The 16,342-nt window shown below is 36.8% G+C and overlaps 2 protein-coding genes across 4 annotated transcripts; both read right to left on the minus strand.

Annotated features, from left to right (window-relative positions):
• Positions 1 to 12,890: 12,890 nt before the first annotated feature.
• LOC126590303 (uncharacterized) lies at positions 12,891 to 13,429 on the minus strand (the record flags this gene model as incomplete). Its single annotated transcript, XM_050255788.1, has 1 exon — positions 12,891 to 13,429. A coding segment is annotated over one exon (510 nt), but the record flags the coding sequence as incomplete, so codon positions are not given.
• Positions 13,304 to 15,519, minus strand: LOC126590798 (uncharacterized). 3 transcript variants are annotated; one of them, XM_050256307.1, is made up of 2 exons: positions 14,626 to 15,519; positions 13,304 to 14,496 (listed from the first exon to the last, which is right to left on the minus strand). In XM_050256307.1, exons 1-2 carry the CDS (start codon positions 15,389 to 15,391, stop codon positions 13,430 to 13,432), a joined length of 1,833 nt encoding a protein of 610 aa, XP_050112264.1. In that variant the 5' UTR covers positions 15,392 to 15,519; the 3' UTR covers positions 13,304 to 13,429. The 3 variants fall into 3 exon arrangements, with proteins under 3 accessions (XP_050112264.1, XP_050112265.1, XP_050112262.1); XM_050256308.1 differs by having other exon boundaries at positions 13,304 to 13,527; positions 14,209 to 15,519; XM_050256305.1 differs by having other exon boundaries at positions 13,304 to 15,285; positions 15,443 to 15,504.
• Between the last annotated feature and the right edge of the window lie 823 nt (positions 15,520 to 16,342).

A 16,342-nucleotide genomic window follows, 5' to 3' on the forward strand; every position in this document is an offset into this window, starting at 1 on the left:
TAAAAATGGCATTGTGCGGAGTTAGGCAATCCATCACATGAAAAGTTACCAAGTGGTTATAGGGTTCCACTTGGACTAATAACTTCAGATGATGCTTTTTCCGTCGAGTATTGGACAAGGTGCACATACTAAAGCCTTGGGGATTTTCTGGGGTGCCTCTCTAGGGTAGTTCGTTGAGACGACCTGTCTAACATTAGTTTGATCACCTTTTCTTTCTGGGTGGTTAATTCTCCAAAGCGAGTTACTGCTTCTTTGAGATCTTTATTACATGCCTTCATGTCGGCGAGCCTAGTGGGTTTTTTAGCCAGGGAGTTTCGTCAAACGCCCTCTAGGGAAAAGCAGATTTTCATGACATCTTCCCATATCTCGTCAATTGCAATGATGTTGTCGTGCCTTTTCTAGGTAATGCTTTGAGAGGTGGTGAAGTCGATATGATCAACTGAATTTTCTAACATCTCAAATGGTAAAGTGATATGGCCAAGAGGAATATAAGTTCACTCTCAATGAAAGCACTAATTGTTAGAACCAAATTTGCTCACCTTCATGAGTGCTGATCGAGTGCAAATCCGAGTAAACCTGAGCAACCTACAACATAGTAAACAATTGTGAGCAAACCTAAGACCGTGCGGAAGGGGGTGGTGGGGGTGAGGAAGGGGGCGTGCCCGCCAAAAGCTCATTGATGGTCAAGTTAGTGAATGATTTTAGACTTAAGTAGTAGGCAAAAGAATTTTAAGTGTTTAAATGGTGCTACCATAAATGAAGCCTAGGTGGGTGTATTTATACCATGGGAAGAGAGATATTTTTAGGACATAATTCTCATTCCCAGCCAGGAGAATCCTAAAGGATATCCAGTAGTAGATATTGCACCCTTTTTGAAATTGTGATTACTTGTGGTGCACATCAATCCCTAGGTTGTAGGAACCCTAAGACTTAGAAGATCTAATTATGTCCATATCCGGATCAGATTATATGTCATGCGGAAAAGGAATGGTCATCCATCGAAGTCACTAGAACTTTGCCTAGTGCTTCAGAGTAGAGCGATGGTGGCAAAATTCGATAGAAAAATCAAACCAAATAGTAATTTCGGTTTTGACAAAAAATCGAACTGATTGAAACCAAACCCAATACTAGTCTTGTGCTTACATGTGAACACTATGTTGGGTGCATCTATATATTAGAGTATCTATAATCATATTTTCTATCTTATAGCAAAATTTAAGCTAAAACTATCAAAAAAATTATATTAGAAGCTTCGTGGAAAAGTAAAGTTATACTTCAGCCATACTCTTTACTTGAGAGAGTTATAATGACTATGATTCAATAATTAGCCAATTAGAATGATTAATGATTTAAAATAATACTAAAATAGTTAATATTACTTATAGAGAACACTAGGAGCTCAATTCTATCCCATTGTATTTAAGAGCTTATAGATGAATCCCTACCCAAGGTTCCAAAAGGTGTTAGGTGCTACTTAGGCGGTTAGTAAGAGCTTAGGGGCCTAGGTGGTTTTTATATTTTAATTAAATTATTAATAGGGTAAATTACATAGTAGCCCCTCAGGGTTGAGATCTATTACAACCCTATACAACATCTTTAAAACATTTCACTTTCATACCTCAATTACTATTTTATTTCAAAATAATACATCCGTTATATTTTCCATCTATTGATCCGTTAAGTGCTGACGTTACTGCCACATTTATGCCACGTGGCAAAAAAAATTAGAAAATCCAGATCCCTCCCCCCCCAAAGCCCTCGTACCTGAACCTTGAACCAAAGAAAAAAAAACATAAAGATCTGAAACCCCGATCCCATTATCCCCCCACCCCCGCAAAAACCCAGTTCCCATTAAAAAAACCCCAGATCCCATTATTCCTCCCCTCCCCAACAAAAAAACCCAGATCCCATACTTGGCGAAGTCCGACGGTCCGCCCCATCCTCCACCTCCTCATCTGCACCCAACTCCACCTCTTCCGTGCACCCATATTCTGCTACCCCAACCTACAACCCAGAAAGAAGAAGAAGAAAAAAAACCAGCGCACCCACCCTCGCACGCATTCACTTCCCTCCTCTACACACCTCACTCCTTAAAACCACACTCGTTGGAGAAGACGGGATCTGGGTTGCAGGGAAAGGGAGATGGTTTTTTTTTCTTTTTTAGGTTGCAGGTAGTGAGTACGGAGGAGGAGGTGGAGGATGGGTGCACGGTGGGTTTGGGGAAGACAGGAGGGGGAAGAAAGGAGTGGGTTGCAAGGAAGGGGGGTCGGGGAAGATGAAGATGGGTTTTTTTTTTTTTTCCCTCTCCTCTTCTTCTTCTTCTGGGTTGCAGGTTGTGTAGGTGTGTTGCGGGTTCAGCTTTTGATTTTGGTTTTTGGTTTTTTTTGTTTTGTTTTTTAATTTAGAAGATTCAGGTTTTTTTTTAAAAAAAATTGCCACGTGGCGCACATTTGGCAGCCACATCATCACTTAACAGATCAATGGATGAAAAATGTAACGGATGTATTATTTTGAAATAAAATAGTACTTGAGGTATGAAAGTGAAATGTTTTAAAGATGTTGTATGGGGTTGTAATAGACCTCAAACCTGAAGGGCTACTATGTAATTTACCCTTATTAATAATATATAAATAAGTGTCTACTTAGGTAGCAAAAGCAGTCGCTCTTATGAAGTACCAAAGAGCGACCGCTTTCGCTACCTAAGATCTATATTGCAAAAGAACGGAATGTTGGATGGAGACCTCAACCATAGAATACAAGCTGGATGGATGAAGTGGAAAAGTGCATTCGGCGTGTTGTGTGACCGTCGTATGCCACTAAAGCTCAAGGGAAAATTTTATAGGACGGTAATAAGGCTGGCAATGCTTTATAGCACAGAATGTTGGGCGGTGAAGCATCAACATGTACATACAATGGGTGTAGCGGAGATGAGAATGCTTCATTGGATGTGTGGGCACACGAGAAAGGATAAGATTAGGAATGAGGATATCCGAGGTAAAGTAAAAGTAGCCGAAATTGAAGGAAATATGAGAGCAAATCGGTTACGGTGGTTTGGACATGTGAAATGAAGGTCTATTGACGCTCCGGTTAGAAGATGCGATTACGAGACAGAGGTTGAAGGTCGAAGGGGTAGAGGAAGACCTAGAAGGACTTTGGAAAAGACTCTAAGAAAAGACTTAGAGTACTTGGATCTAATGGAAGACGTGACACAGAACCGAGCACAAGGCGTTCTAGGATTTATATAGCCGACCCCACTCAGTGAGAAAAGGCTTTATTCTTGTTGTTGTTGTTGTTCTTGTTAGGAACATAAATTACAAAATACAATGATATATGTTATAGATAATATTTATTATGAGGACATTCACTTTTGAGTCAATAAGTACTACCTAAATAGTTGAACATCTTTCTATTTAAATTCTACGCCTATAAATAGGCACTCTAATAAGAAAGAAAACAAACCTTAATTTCTCCTCCCCCAAAGAAAAAAATAAAGCTCAAGGTGTGGAATATCCACTCTCTCTTGTGAATACAGAGGTTCTATTTTTCATTTGTTGTCTATGTATTCCCACATTTTCCTAATTTATAAAAATTATTTGTTACTATGAATTTCTTAATTGAGCTTATTGTTATATCCATTTGTATATCGGTCAATTTATTTTTCCAAATTAGTGTACACTTGTCAAGAACCAGAAGTTCAGTGGTCAAATAATGGCATATGATTAACATGGTCATTCATGATATACAATGACGTGTCAGACTATTATAAATCCATATGGACATTTTTTTTAGGCATAAACGAACCTCTGAAACTTGTTTACCTTAGTCTTTTCAAACTTAGACACATCAGGTTGAGTCATATAAAGCTCGTCCTCTAGATAGCCATTCAAAAAGACTGTCTTCACATCCATCTACCATATCTCATAATGATGGTATGCAACTATAGCAAGCAAAATCCCAATGGGACTTAACCATGACTATAGGAAAGAAAGTTGCTTCATAGTCAATCACTTCGCAAGATGTCGAAAGACAGATATCTCAGCTCATTAGGTAATGACCACATGGGCACTTATGAACCTTTTCTATTGGGGAAGATGTCCAAATCTCAATTCACTGGGAAATGAGAGCATGCCAAAGATATACTAGGGTTAATCCACACAGATATGTGTGGTGTCCACCACATCAGGCTTCTCATACTATACCACATTTACCGACGTTCCCTCTCGATTTGGCTATGTGTATCTTATGAAGTACAATTTAGAAACCATTGAAAAGTTCAAAGAATTCAAGAATGAAGTAGAGAAGCAAACTAGGAAACAGATAAAGATCTTAACATCAAATCGCAGGGGTGAGTATCTAAGCACTAAATTCCTAGATTATCTCAAAGTGTGGAGTAGTATCACAGTGGACTCTACCGAGAACTCCTCAACATAACAAAGTTTTGGAGAGGAGAAACTGAACCTTGATGGACATGGTTCATTCCATGATGAGTTTCGCTGATTTACCACTATCATTCTAAGGATATGTACCACAAACGGCAGCTTATCTGCTAGACACAGTGCCTCCAAATCAATTCCACAAACACCATATGTGTGATATGGCATGGGAGAAGCCAAGTCTTAAACATCTTAACCTAGTGCATTGTGCACGTCCTTACAAGTAGTGCTCACATAGAAAATTGGTCCTCAGACCATCTTAGTCAACATGTAAATGTGGATTATTTGACCTAAATGTATTTACAAGATAGTCATCATATAATTTGCTTGTTATTACAAGCACAGTGTCCTAAGTTTTGTTGGCTATTTCATGCCACTTGGGATTAAATTATGAGCACACAATGTTTCATGGCTTACCACAAGTTTTAAGCAATTTATTCATTGTCATTTTTTGCTTATGAGATGCATCTTGATCACATGCATCATCATGATCAATTCGGTTGAGGTAAAATTTTCCAACCAATAAGTAATTGTGTACTGATGAGTCAATATTATGTATATATTTTAGAGAGCTTTAATAAAAAGGGGTTAAGCTGAGTTTAATTTAACAAAAAATCATCCTATAATATTAGTTAATCAAAAGGGATTCATATTAAATCGTAAGAACAAAACTAATCTATATCAAGTCCCACAAACATTGAACACATATGGACTGAATTAAAAGCCCAAAATGAGATAAATTTGTTTCCAGCCCTTGCCCCTAACAGAAACCCTTTCTCTCAGCCAATTCTAAAAATTAATTTTTTATTTACAAGTGTGCCACTACCTCATTAATCCACCAGACAAAGGGCTGGTTTGGTATTGATGTGCTTTGAAAAAAAAGTTGTTTTTGCTGTGCTGTAAGAATAAGCGGCTGTGAAATAAAGCTATAGAGTGTTTGATAAATTTTTTTGTAAAAATGCTTTTGAAAAAAAAAAGCAGTATTATAGTGTTTGGTAAACTTTTATGTAAAACAAATGTGAAAAAAAGCCGGTTTTTCAAAGCTGGGTTTTGCAGCTTCTTGTTTTTAGCTTTTTTTCACCCAAAATTGTGAAAAAAAAAAACTGAAGCTAAATGTTTACCAAACACAAAAAAGCTTCCAGCTTTTTTTCATATCAATTTTCTTTTTAATCACCTCAATCCCAAACTGCACCAAAGATTAATGGGTTGGTTATTCAAAAGGTGCCTACCTCCTCCAACGAGGCGCAGCCGACATTCTCGTCGAGATGAGGAAGTTTGACTGAGCAAAAATATGAGAAGGATGGAGGATCAACATCCCAGTTTCATTTTCGATTCGTGGTTTTTTTAAGGAGAAAGTTTAAATATGGGGTAATTTCTTGATGATTTATATCAGTCAACATAGAGCTTCGCTAATTCCCAAAATTTGGGTTGCGAATCAAGCGAAGAATCAAAACAAGCAACAAGGGAGCAATCAACAGCAGTAAACCCAGGATGGCGTTAAACCTTTGTGGGTTACGGATAAGGAAAGTAAATTTTAAATATAAAATTTAAATTTAACAGCTTAGAGTATCTTCAAAAGAGATGTCAAATATAACTAGTATTTGCCTACACACTTTGTGTGTATGAAAACAATTTTTTAGAAAATGAGAAGGAGAGAGGGAGAGAGAGAATGTGGGGGGAGGGAAGTGGGAGGTTTTTGTTTTTGTTTTTTTATTTTTAATATATGATGTATTTTAAGATCATATGTAGGTGAAGCTTCAATAAAAAACAGTAAAATTTGTACCTATGAAATTACATTATTGCCCATCAATTTTTTTGTTTGATAGAAGACTAATTTGTCTTTTCACTCTCTTTTGGTTGACAAAATTTTTTTTATTAATTAGTAGAGATATGTCAAAATTTTATTTGATGGCTGATATGACAAATTGAATACAAGTGTTAAATTCTTTTCTTTTCCAATGGATGTATCAAATATTTATTTTATTATTTTATTGGGCCTAGAGTTACATTAACTATTAAAAAATAATCAAAATTAATTGTAGTTTTTATTCTATTGGTTGTTAATGGGACCCATGTATTAAAAATTTAATTAAATATATTTGACTCCTTCTTTATTTGCTGTCAAAAAGGCAGCTAGAAAATAAGGAATCAAATGATTCACATGCCACATCATATATGGCATATCCATTGGAGATGATCTTATGTGGCACTTTGATATTTTTGAAATTTTTTCTCTCTATCATTTGTCAAATTAAATTATTATTTTATTAAAAAAATTTCCTTTAATTCTGTTTTAATTTTAAAGATAATGTGAAATTAATAGAAAAATAGTAGTCTTAAGCAAAAGGAACAGCTTCTAAAAAAATGACAGGACATGGCCTTCTACTTCAGTGAGTATTTCACCGAAGCAAATCTTAAGCAAATACGCTTTGAGTTTTTGTGCAAGATCAAGTTCCCAATTGAATTCTAGGTGATGCTCTATTGCACTGTATGAAATCCGCCTCCACCGCACCGATGTTGCTTCCACCCGAATACTCATCAAGTTTTTGTGTGAGATCGAGTTCCCAATTGGATTCTAGGTCATGCTCTGCTTGCACTGTATGAAATCCACCTCCACCGTCGCCGTTGTTGCTTTCAACCCAGTTTGTCTCTGGCGTTAGTGATCTTCTAGGAGTCAGATTGTGCATTGGCGCATTCTAGAGGTGCTGGATTCATATTTGGGGGAGACTGAGTTTTCAATTTGGGGGTTTTCTGAAAGCGATGATTTTCTTTAGTCGAAATTAGTCCACAGTGTGTGATAGATGGAAAATCAAAGATTTCCTCTTTGTGAGCTTGGTCTTGGTTCGGCAGGAAGATAGATAGAGCATGAGAGAGAGCGAGAGAGGGCAAAAAATTTAATAAAAAAGATTTAATAATAAATTATAAATTATTTGAAACTGTTGTCAAATTTGACAGCAACCCCTTCTGCTGGAGAGATTTTTCAGTGTTCAGTTGGAAAATTCTTGTGCTGTTTTTTAACTGTTATTAATGATTTGGACTTTGGACATCTCCTTTAAAGATGCTTTAAATGAAGCAGAAAAATAACATTTAATAAGGTTTTACTCCCTGCTTTTCGAGCTCATATAGATCAAGATTCATGGCAAACCTTTATAATTAAGTCAAGTAAGAGAAAAGGCATGTTAAAAACTCGTTCAGCCAAGGCCATGTGAGATGCAAGTTTGAACTTTCTTGCGAATACATTTTATCCCATTTAAACAGCCCCTCCAACTTCCGAAAAATAACATCAGAAAGATGTAATTAATTTGACTACAAGTCAGACTTTACAAGTAACCGAGAATTAATTTTTCAACTTCATTTCATCCCATAATATTTCAAAAATAAATTGAAAATTCTAGAAAGTAGATATTATATGGGGAGGAGAAGGCCTACGAGATAGAGAAGGGTGACGAAGGCTTGGTGGATGAGTTGTCGTCAAAGATGTGGGGGGTAAGCTGGGTGGTGGCTTTAGTAGGGAAGGGTAAAATTAAGAGAGAGAATGAGAGGCGTCATCTTAGAGAAATTTTTCATTATGATGAGAACATTGGTGGTACATCACATGTTTTTATATAAGTGGTAGAAAATTATATTTTTTAAGTTATTAACTTTTTATAGCACACATATTCCATCATTGATATAGTGAGACGTGATGTACCATTCCGTATTCCAATCACCCTGAAAAATCTCTCGCCATCCTGGGGTAATTTTTGTGCTAGTTGGTATATCAATATTTTTTAAACTGAATACTGATTATTTCTAGAACTAAACATGAGTATTATCATTATTTGTTGAACTGAACACGGGTAATATCACTATTTCTTAAGCTTAAAACTAGTACCATAACTATTTTTTAAACCGAACACTAACTATTTCTAAAACTGAACACGGATATTACCAATATTTCTTAAACTTAATACTAGTATTATCACTATTTATTAAACTGAACACTGACTATTTCTTAAATTGAATGCTAACTATTTGTAGAACTGAACATGGATACTATCACTATTTCTTAAACTTAACACTAGTTCTATTACTATTTCTTAAACTAAATACTGACTATTTCTTAAACTAAAAACTGACTATTTCTAGAATCAAACAACGGTACCCTCACTATTTCGTAAATTGAACACTGACTATTTCTTAAACAGAACATTGACTATTTCTAGTACTGAACAACGGTACCATCACTATTTCGTAAACTGAAACTATTTCTAGTACTGAACAGCGATGCCATCCCTATTTCGTAAACTAAACACCAACTATTTCTAGAATTGAACACGGGTACTATCACAATTTCTTAAACTGATGCTCACTATTCCTAGAACTGAACAGCGATACCATCACTATTTCGTAAATTGAACACTGACTATTTCTTAAACTGAATGCTCACTATTTTTAAAACTAAACAACGGTACCATCACTATTTCATAAACTGAACACTGATTATTTTTTAAATTGAACACTGACTATTTCTTAAATTGAACACTGACTATTTCTTAAATTGATCATTGACTATTTCTAGAACTAAACAACGGTAGTAAACTGAACACTTACTATTTTTTATGTTGAACACTAACTATTTCTAGAACTGAACAACGGTATCATCACTATATCGTAAACAGAACACTGATTATTTCTTAAACTGAACACGAGTATTACCATTATTTCTTCAACTGAACACGTATGATATCACTATTTTTTAAATTGAACACTGACTATTTCTAGAACGGTTTAGGTTCGTGATGAGAGAATGTAGAGGTTATGAAGATGGAGAAACTAAGGTTTGATCATGAGATTGGAAGGCAAAGAGAAAATGGAGGCGCTAGCTTTCCCTAATGACATTAGAGATGTTTAACGAAGTTCGTTACTTAACAAACTTAGGCCATTCTAAGCATTCGTATTTTATTTGGCTACTGGATGCCCTGGAGTCTTTCAGTTTTCACATTTGAATTTGAATGGTTCGTTGGCTATCCATTGTTACTATCTATATGTATTATGGCGATTAAATAAAACACCTTATCACAGATAAACAAGAAAATGACAAAGTAACGGTTCTTGCATAAAATTTCGATTTAATAAAATAAACAACACATAAGTCAAGAAAATAAATAAACCCACCACTTCCAATTAACCAATTTGTAAAAAAAAAAAACAAATAGATTCAACACAGTTTTACAATAAGCAGCAAGCAACCCTTGGAGCTCTTTGCATTCATGTCAAAACTTCCAACCCAATAAATAGATAACGCCAACATTTTTTTGACTATATATACCAAAAGAAGATGAGAAAAAATAGGGAAAATTGCAGATAATGGCCACATGAAAATATTAGACTTGGAGTGCATGGAACCCTCAGCTTAAATCCTTGACTATGCGAAGGTAGTACGGATCAAAGTGAAAAATCATGTGAGTTGAAGTTTGGGAGCTACTACCTTTTTTTTTTTTTTTTTTTTGGTTTTTTAGAAACTTTGGGAGCTACTACCATTAGTTGAATATCAGAGTGCTCATTAAATAAGACTAACAAGAATAATAAGAATATTATTAATAAAGAAGAATGCCGGAACAGCTACAAAACCCTAAGAGACTACATTATGACTAACTTGTTTATTCTACGAGCTATAAAGCATCATATATATATATATATATATATATATATATATATATATATATATAACTAACCTAACCCTAATAAGCAAGAAAACGAAACCCTAGTACTAACGGGATAAGCCCAAATTCAAATAACAAAATAATCCTAAATTCCAACACCCCCGTCAAACTTATGGCGGTACACGTCATGAGTTTGCCAACAAGAAGATGCGGATGCAAGCTCCGTTAGGCAGACAAGACAAGACAAGCTCCGTTAGGCCAACACGACAAGGTAAGCTCCATTAGGCGGACACGACAAGACAAGCTCCGTTAGGTGGACACGACAAGGCAAGCTCTGTTAGGCGGACACGACAAGACAAGCTCCGTTAGGCGGACATGACCAGGCAAGCAAGCAAGCTTCGGTGTTGAAGCGGACCTCAAGTTTTCACTTTGATTTCGTGATTTTCGGGACAAATTCGTTATGCGCGTTTGTGTTGAATCTGGTGGTGCTTCTGTTGGTGGGAAAGACCTCTGCTTTGACTATGAATGTTGCTGGGGTCAGTGGCGAAGCCAGGATTGGCCAAGGGGAGGGGCGAAATTCAAAAGAGTGCAAGGTTCAATCGAAGCAGTTGCTTTCACATTTGAGAGTGCAAAGTTTTGATTCAATATTCATAGCAGAAAATAATCTCTCCGCCAAAGCGGTTGTAAGCAATAGTATCAAAACCAATGTAAGAAGCTTAAATTGGCTAGGATTAGATTCTAAAAAATATTAGGCACTAGTCAAACAACAAACTGGGACCTAGCAGCTTGGTGCCTAGGCAAGATCTAGGCAGGAGCCTATATGGATTTAAATTATCGTAAAATAAGCATTAAACAATGTTTACATTGTTTTTAAAAAGTAATACAATATTTATAAATAATGTGAGAGTTTAAAATAAATAATGTGAGAGTTTAAAAATACATACAGGAATAAAAAAAATAAAAAAAAAGGAGGAGAGAAATGGGTTAATAAACCACAAAAAAAATATTGGGTCAGAATAGAAAAAAGGGGGGGGGGATGGGTAAACAAACAAGTAGGGAAAAAGATAAAGACCGGAAGAGAAGTGGTGGGTCAGCATAGTATTTTAAGAGAAAAAAATGTAAACAAATGGCCAACAAGATAATACCTGATAAGGTATCAGTACCCAATTTTTACTAACTTAAGGGCACGTTTGTTTGGACTCTTTAAGTCTCACTGGATTGGACTGCCTTAGATAGGAGTCCTAGCCCGTGTTTGGCGCAAACAAGGACTATCTTTAATGACGTTAAGTCGGACTCGCTCCGACTAAAACCTTCCCTAGCTGTTCTTAGCGAGGCCGGTCCAAAACTGGAGGATTGCTAATCCCGTCTCTAGCGCCTACGTCGTCTGTGGCGTCGCCCTCATCATCCAGCGAACCCAATCACCAAATCTGGCCTTCTCCTTTGTACATGAGCTGCAACCCCCTTCTCCAGCCACCAAATCAGATTAAATCCCAAATACAGAAAACACCAAAATTTGCGATAAACCCAGAAAATTATTACCTTGGGTTGTAATGCTCTTCTCCATAAATCCGTAGGCATAAACTAAATCGAATTTGGAGATGGAAATCATAAATTCTATTAGAACTTGATTTGGGATTTTTGAGTAAAAGAGATGTGAGAAACAAAAAGAAATACATGTTGATCTTTGAATCCAAATGAAATCAGGTGCAGAATTGGTTTCCCCCTTTGAAGAAGAAAACATGGAGAAACAGGGGAAAAAAAAGAGAGACGGGAGAGGGACGGTTGGTCGGAGAAAATGGGATAGAAATCAAGGGAGAGGGAATGGAAAATGATAGACCTTTCGAGAGAAAGGCAGAAATATCCTAAAACAAAAAAAATAAATTAATGATAAAATATTAATTGATATGAATAAAATAATATAATATTATAATTTATTAATTATTCTGCTCCTTAGTCCGACACTGCACCAAACGCTTCACTAAGTTAGTTCAGCTTAGTCTAGTCTAAGACAGTCCAGCTTAGTCCCTGCAGCTAGTCCAGTCCGAGACAGTCCGGCGCAACAAACGCCCCCTAAATCGCCTAATAATTGTCCAACATCTATCTTTAAAACTCACATCCAAATTCTTGCTATCCTGATAACCGAATCCAGATCCCCTCTCAATCATTCATTACGGATCCACGCTGACCAATTCATCCTAGCCTTTGATTTAAATCTCACGGCCTAGGTTTAATTTTCACCTTTTTAATTTCCTTCTTTCGCGCAAAACGAAGTCTTTTTTTCTTCCACCAGATGCATCTTCTTCGTTCTTTCCTCTTTAAGCTGTCCATTCCCAATGAAAAAAATGGAGCAACAATCACAAAACAAATCTGGTGGGGAGGTATCAAAAGAATTAGATGGATTTAAGAGGCCTTGTCCCACTCTCGCTCTCTTTTGCCCAATCTCTTTCTCTATCTGCAATTTTTCCCTAAATTTAGCCTTCCGTCACCAGAATAGACGCCGGAGACGACGGGGTCGGTGATGTCGCTGAGTAAGTGGGTGAAGTATCGAGTTTGAAATCAATATTCATCCTCGTTTTGGCCTGGATGTTAAAAAAAAAAAAAAAAAAAAAAAACTCAGCTCTGCTGCACGCAGAGCAGAACCAGACAGACACCGACGGAGAGCAGCAGCAGCATAACCAAATAGGTTTTCAGGCAAGGGGAGGGGCTGAACCAGCGCTCCAGTCTTGCTTTTTATTGCATTTTCGTGGTATGTGATCAAGGATACCGTGACACAGTGGCGGAGCCAGGAATTTAAGACAATGGGGTCAAAAAATAACTTTAAAAAATCGATCATACTTTCATTCATAATTGTCCACGACGTGTTCTCATATTTTGGAAACGTCGTATTACAACATCATTACTAATAGAATCATATACATCTTTCTCAATGTACACAACCAAACTATCATTCAACCATTGATCACCCATCCTATTACGATGTGGATTCTTCACAATTTTCATCACCGAAAAAGCTCTTTCAACTGAAGCAGTCGCAACAGGTAAAATCAATGCTAATTTCACTAGCAAGTACACCAGGGGATACTGTCTATCCCTCTTTGTCTCCACCAACTTTTGTGCAAGGTTATTAATTCCTTTCAAAGCAGAAAATTCATTATGCAAACGCATATCAAATATATAATTCTTCAGTTCATCTTCAAGAAGTGTGAGCTCCATATCAGAAAAATCCTTTGGATAAAATTTAGCAAGTCGAACTAACTTTTCAATGTCAAAAGCTGAGAATGAGTCATCTGGGCTTAAGCATGCAACACAAAGAAGCAACTCTGTACTTGTCTCATTAAAACGATTGTTCAACTATTGAAGTTGCTTATCAATAACATCAATAAAGAGATCAACACGGTAGTGATGAAGGTTTGTCAATTTTTCAACTCTACGTCGTGACCTCCCTCGAGCTACAAAGATGTCATTCATATCAGGAATATCAATATCATGCTTGCCACAAAAAGAAGAAACTTTATCAAGCCAAGCATCCCATCCATTATCCCTCATCGCTTGTAGTTGTTGCTTACATGCTTTGACTAAAGCCATAGCACTCACTATATCGAGATCTTTCTTTTGCAATGCATGTGACAACACATTTGTGATTCCCAATATTTCTTTCATCAAAAAGAGACTAGAGACAAAATCAAAAGATTGCAAAAGATTCAACAAAATATCCGCTTCACCTCTTTGATCAAGACTTACACCATCATCTACAATCATCTCAAGCACCTCAATTACAGAAGAAAACATATTAACCAAGCTTACCAAGGTACCATAGTGTGAGCCCCAACGTGTATCACTTGCACGTTTAAGACTAGTTTCTTGGTTCAAGCCTTGCCCACTTGGAAGCTCATAATCTTGAATAGCTTCCATAACTTTGGTTTGTTGTCTTTCTCTAACCATGTCTCGACGTTTACATGATGCTCCGACAATAGTAACGACATTATTAACCAAGCAGAAAAAAGAGCCAATTTGAATATGATTTTTCGCCACGGCTACAAGAGCAAGTTGAAGTTGATGTGCAAAGCAATGAATATAAAATGCACTTTCATTTTCTTTCAAAATAAGTGTCTTAAGGCCATTAAACTCACCTTGCATATTGCTAGCCCCATCATAACCTTGTCCACGCAATCTAGATATGCTTAATCCGTTTATAGAGAAGAATTGATCAATTGCCTCTTTAAGTGAAATAGCAGTGGTATTAGGAACATGCTTTATGCCCACAAATCTTTCAACTACTTGTCCGTTGGTATTCACATAGCGAAGTACAACTACCATTTGCTCCTTGACTGATATATCACGCGATTCATCAACCAAAACAGAAAAGAAAGCATCATCACCAATATCAAACATGATAGCATTAGTGGTTTCACATGCTGCTGCATACACAAGATCTTTTTGAATATCAGGTGATGTTAACTTGAGATTTTCAGGAGCATTTTTAAACACCACATCTTTAATACCCTCATTATGATCTGCGAGAAACTTCAAAAGCTCAAGAAAATTACCCTTATTGCTTGAATCTTCACTTTCATCATGACCGCGAAAAGCAAGACCTTGTCGCAATAAAAAGCGAATGCAATCAAGTGATGCATTCAAACGAGTGCGATAATCAATACGTGCTTGATCCGACTGCTTGTGAACAATTGTTTGAATATGTTGATTCTGATTCATTAAAGCTTCACAATGAAGTAAAGCTTGGTTGTGAGCACTATTAGGGCCTCCAACATGAACTCGAAGTCGACATTTTTTCTTCCAATTATGAAAACCTTTACTAGTAAAATTGTCATTACCTGCTTGGTCTGGAATCTCTAGCTTGAAGAGATAACAACTTCGACAAAAAACAGCATTTTTGGATATGCTATACTCCAACCAAGTAGGAAAGTCATCGAACCATTTCGGATTGAAACGGCGTTGTACTCCTGCAAATGAAGTATATGGAAATTGATGGGTTCGAGGTTGAACCAATTCCCTTTGTAAATAAGCTCTTCGAACCTGATCTCTAATATTTGGATCATATTCTGATATCCGGAGTCGAAGCCCAGGATCTCCTGGAAGATTTGCCAGTATACTTTCTATGTTATTTTCATTTGAACTTTCAGGAATATCCGTTGTAGAGGGTGAGATGTTATCTTCGGTTGATTTTCTCTTAAAATACCTCTCCATAACTGTTTTAAATAAAACCAAAAAGACTTTCAACAACATAATATAACTAAGTTCGGGATTCCCGAAATATTTTGTGTATTTCGGGATTTCCCGAAACCGAACCTGCATTAAAAATTTAAAATAAGAGACTGGTGAATCGATCAAAATTGAAACCCTAACCTTGATTTATCGGAGTCTGATTGTGAGAGGATGAGTGGGTCTTTGAATTCGAGAGGAGAGACAGAAAGAGTCTGATGGGAGAGAGTCTCTTCTTCTCATTTCCATCCGAGAGACACTTTGTCCAAGGAGTGAGTCTTTAGACACATTTCTGCAACTTTCCTTATTTTAATGTTATATAATAATCAAAGTTTGCAATTTGCTTGATTGTAATTTAGACAACACACAACAGTCATGTGCTTTTCTGCACACTTGATTATTTTAGTAATATATATTGATATTGCAGTTTGCTTTTCTGCACATTTTGATTATTTTAGTAATATATAATTGATATTGCAGTTTGCTTTTCTGCACATTCGCTGGAGCTGCTGCAAAGCTGCTGTTGCAGTGTTATTAAAGGGGTCAAATTTTTATTTAAAGGGAGAAATTACAGATCCATTGGGGTCAAGGGAGCCCAATGCCCCCGCATTGGCTCCGCTACTGCCGTGACACCTATCAATTTGATGGGGTACTTTATTGCGTTTGGCGGTGTTGCGTACTACAATCATGCCAAATTGCAGGCAGCAGTGCGGCGGGGATCGTTGCGAATCACAATGGTGGGGAAGGATCAGGCTAAAGACATGTTCTGGGTGCAGCGACAGTGAGTCATGCAGGCTAGCTGGGGCGAGTCAAATTGGTGCAAATGCAGTGGATCTTGTACTGGTGCAAGAGTGGTCCAGGCGGGCCTGGATGCGGTGATGCAGCGGTGGGGTTAGGGCAGATTCAACTTTTTTTTTCTATTTTTTTTCAAACAACAAAACCCTAACTAAAACAAAACCGAAAGTCTAATACTGAACAAACAAACAAATCGATATCAACCCAAAAAAGAGATTAATTCCCGAATGATTTAACCTGCTCTAATAC

Source organism: Malus sylvestris, chromosome 11, assembly GCF_916048215.2.
Source record: "Malus sylvestris chromosome 11, drMalSylv7.2, whole genome shotgun sequence".
In the NCBI taxonomy this organism is placed as follows: Eukaryota; Viridiplantae; Streptophyta; class Magnoliopsida; order Rosales; family Rosaceae; genus Malus; species Malus sylvestris.

Bases quoted from the DNA above. Each gene is read 5' to 3' on its own strand.
- LOC126590798 (XM_050256305.1), bottom strand. From the start codon at position 15,283: ATGGAGAGGTATTTTAAGAGAAAATCAACCGAAGATAACATCTCACCC.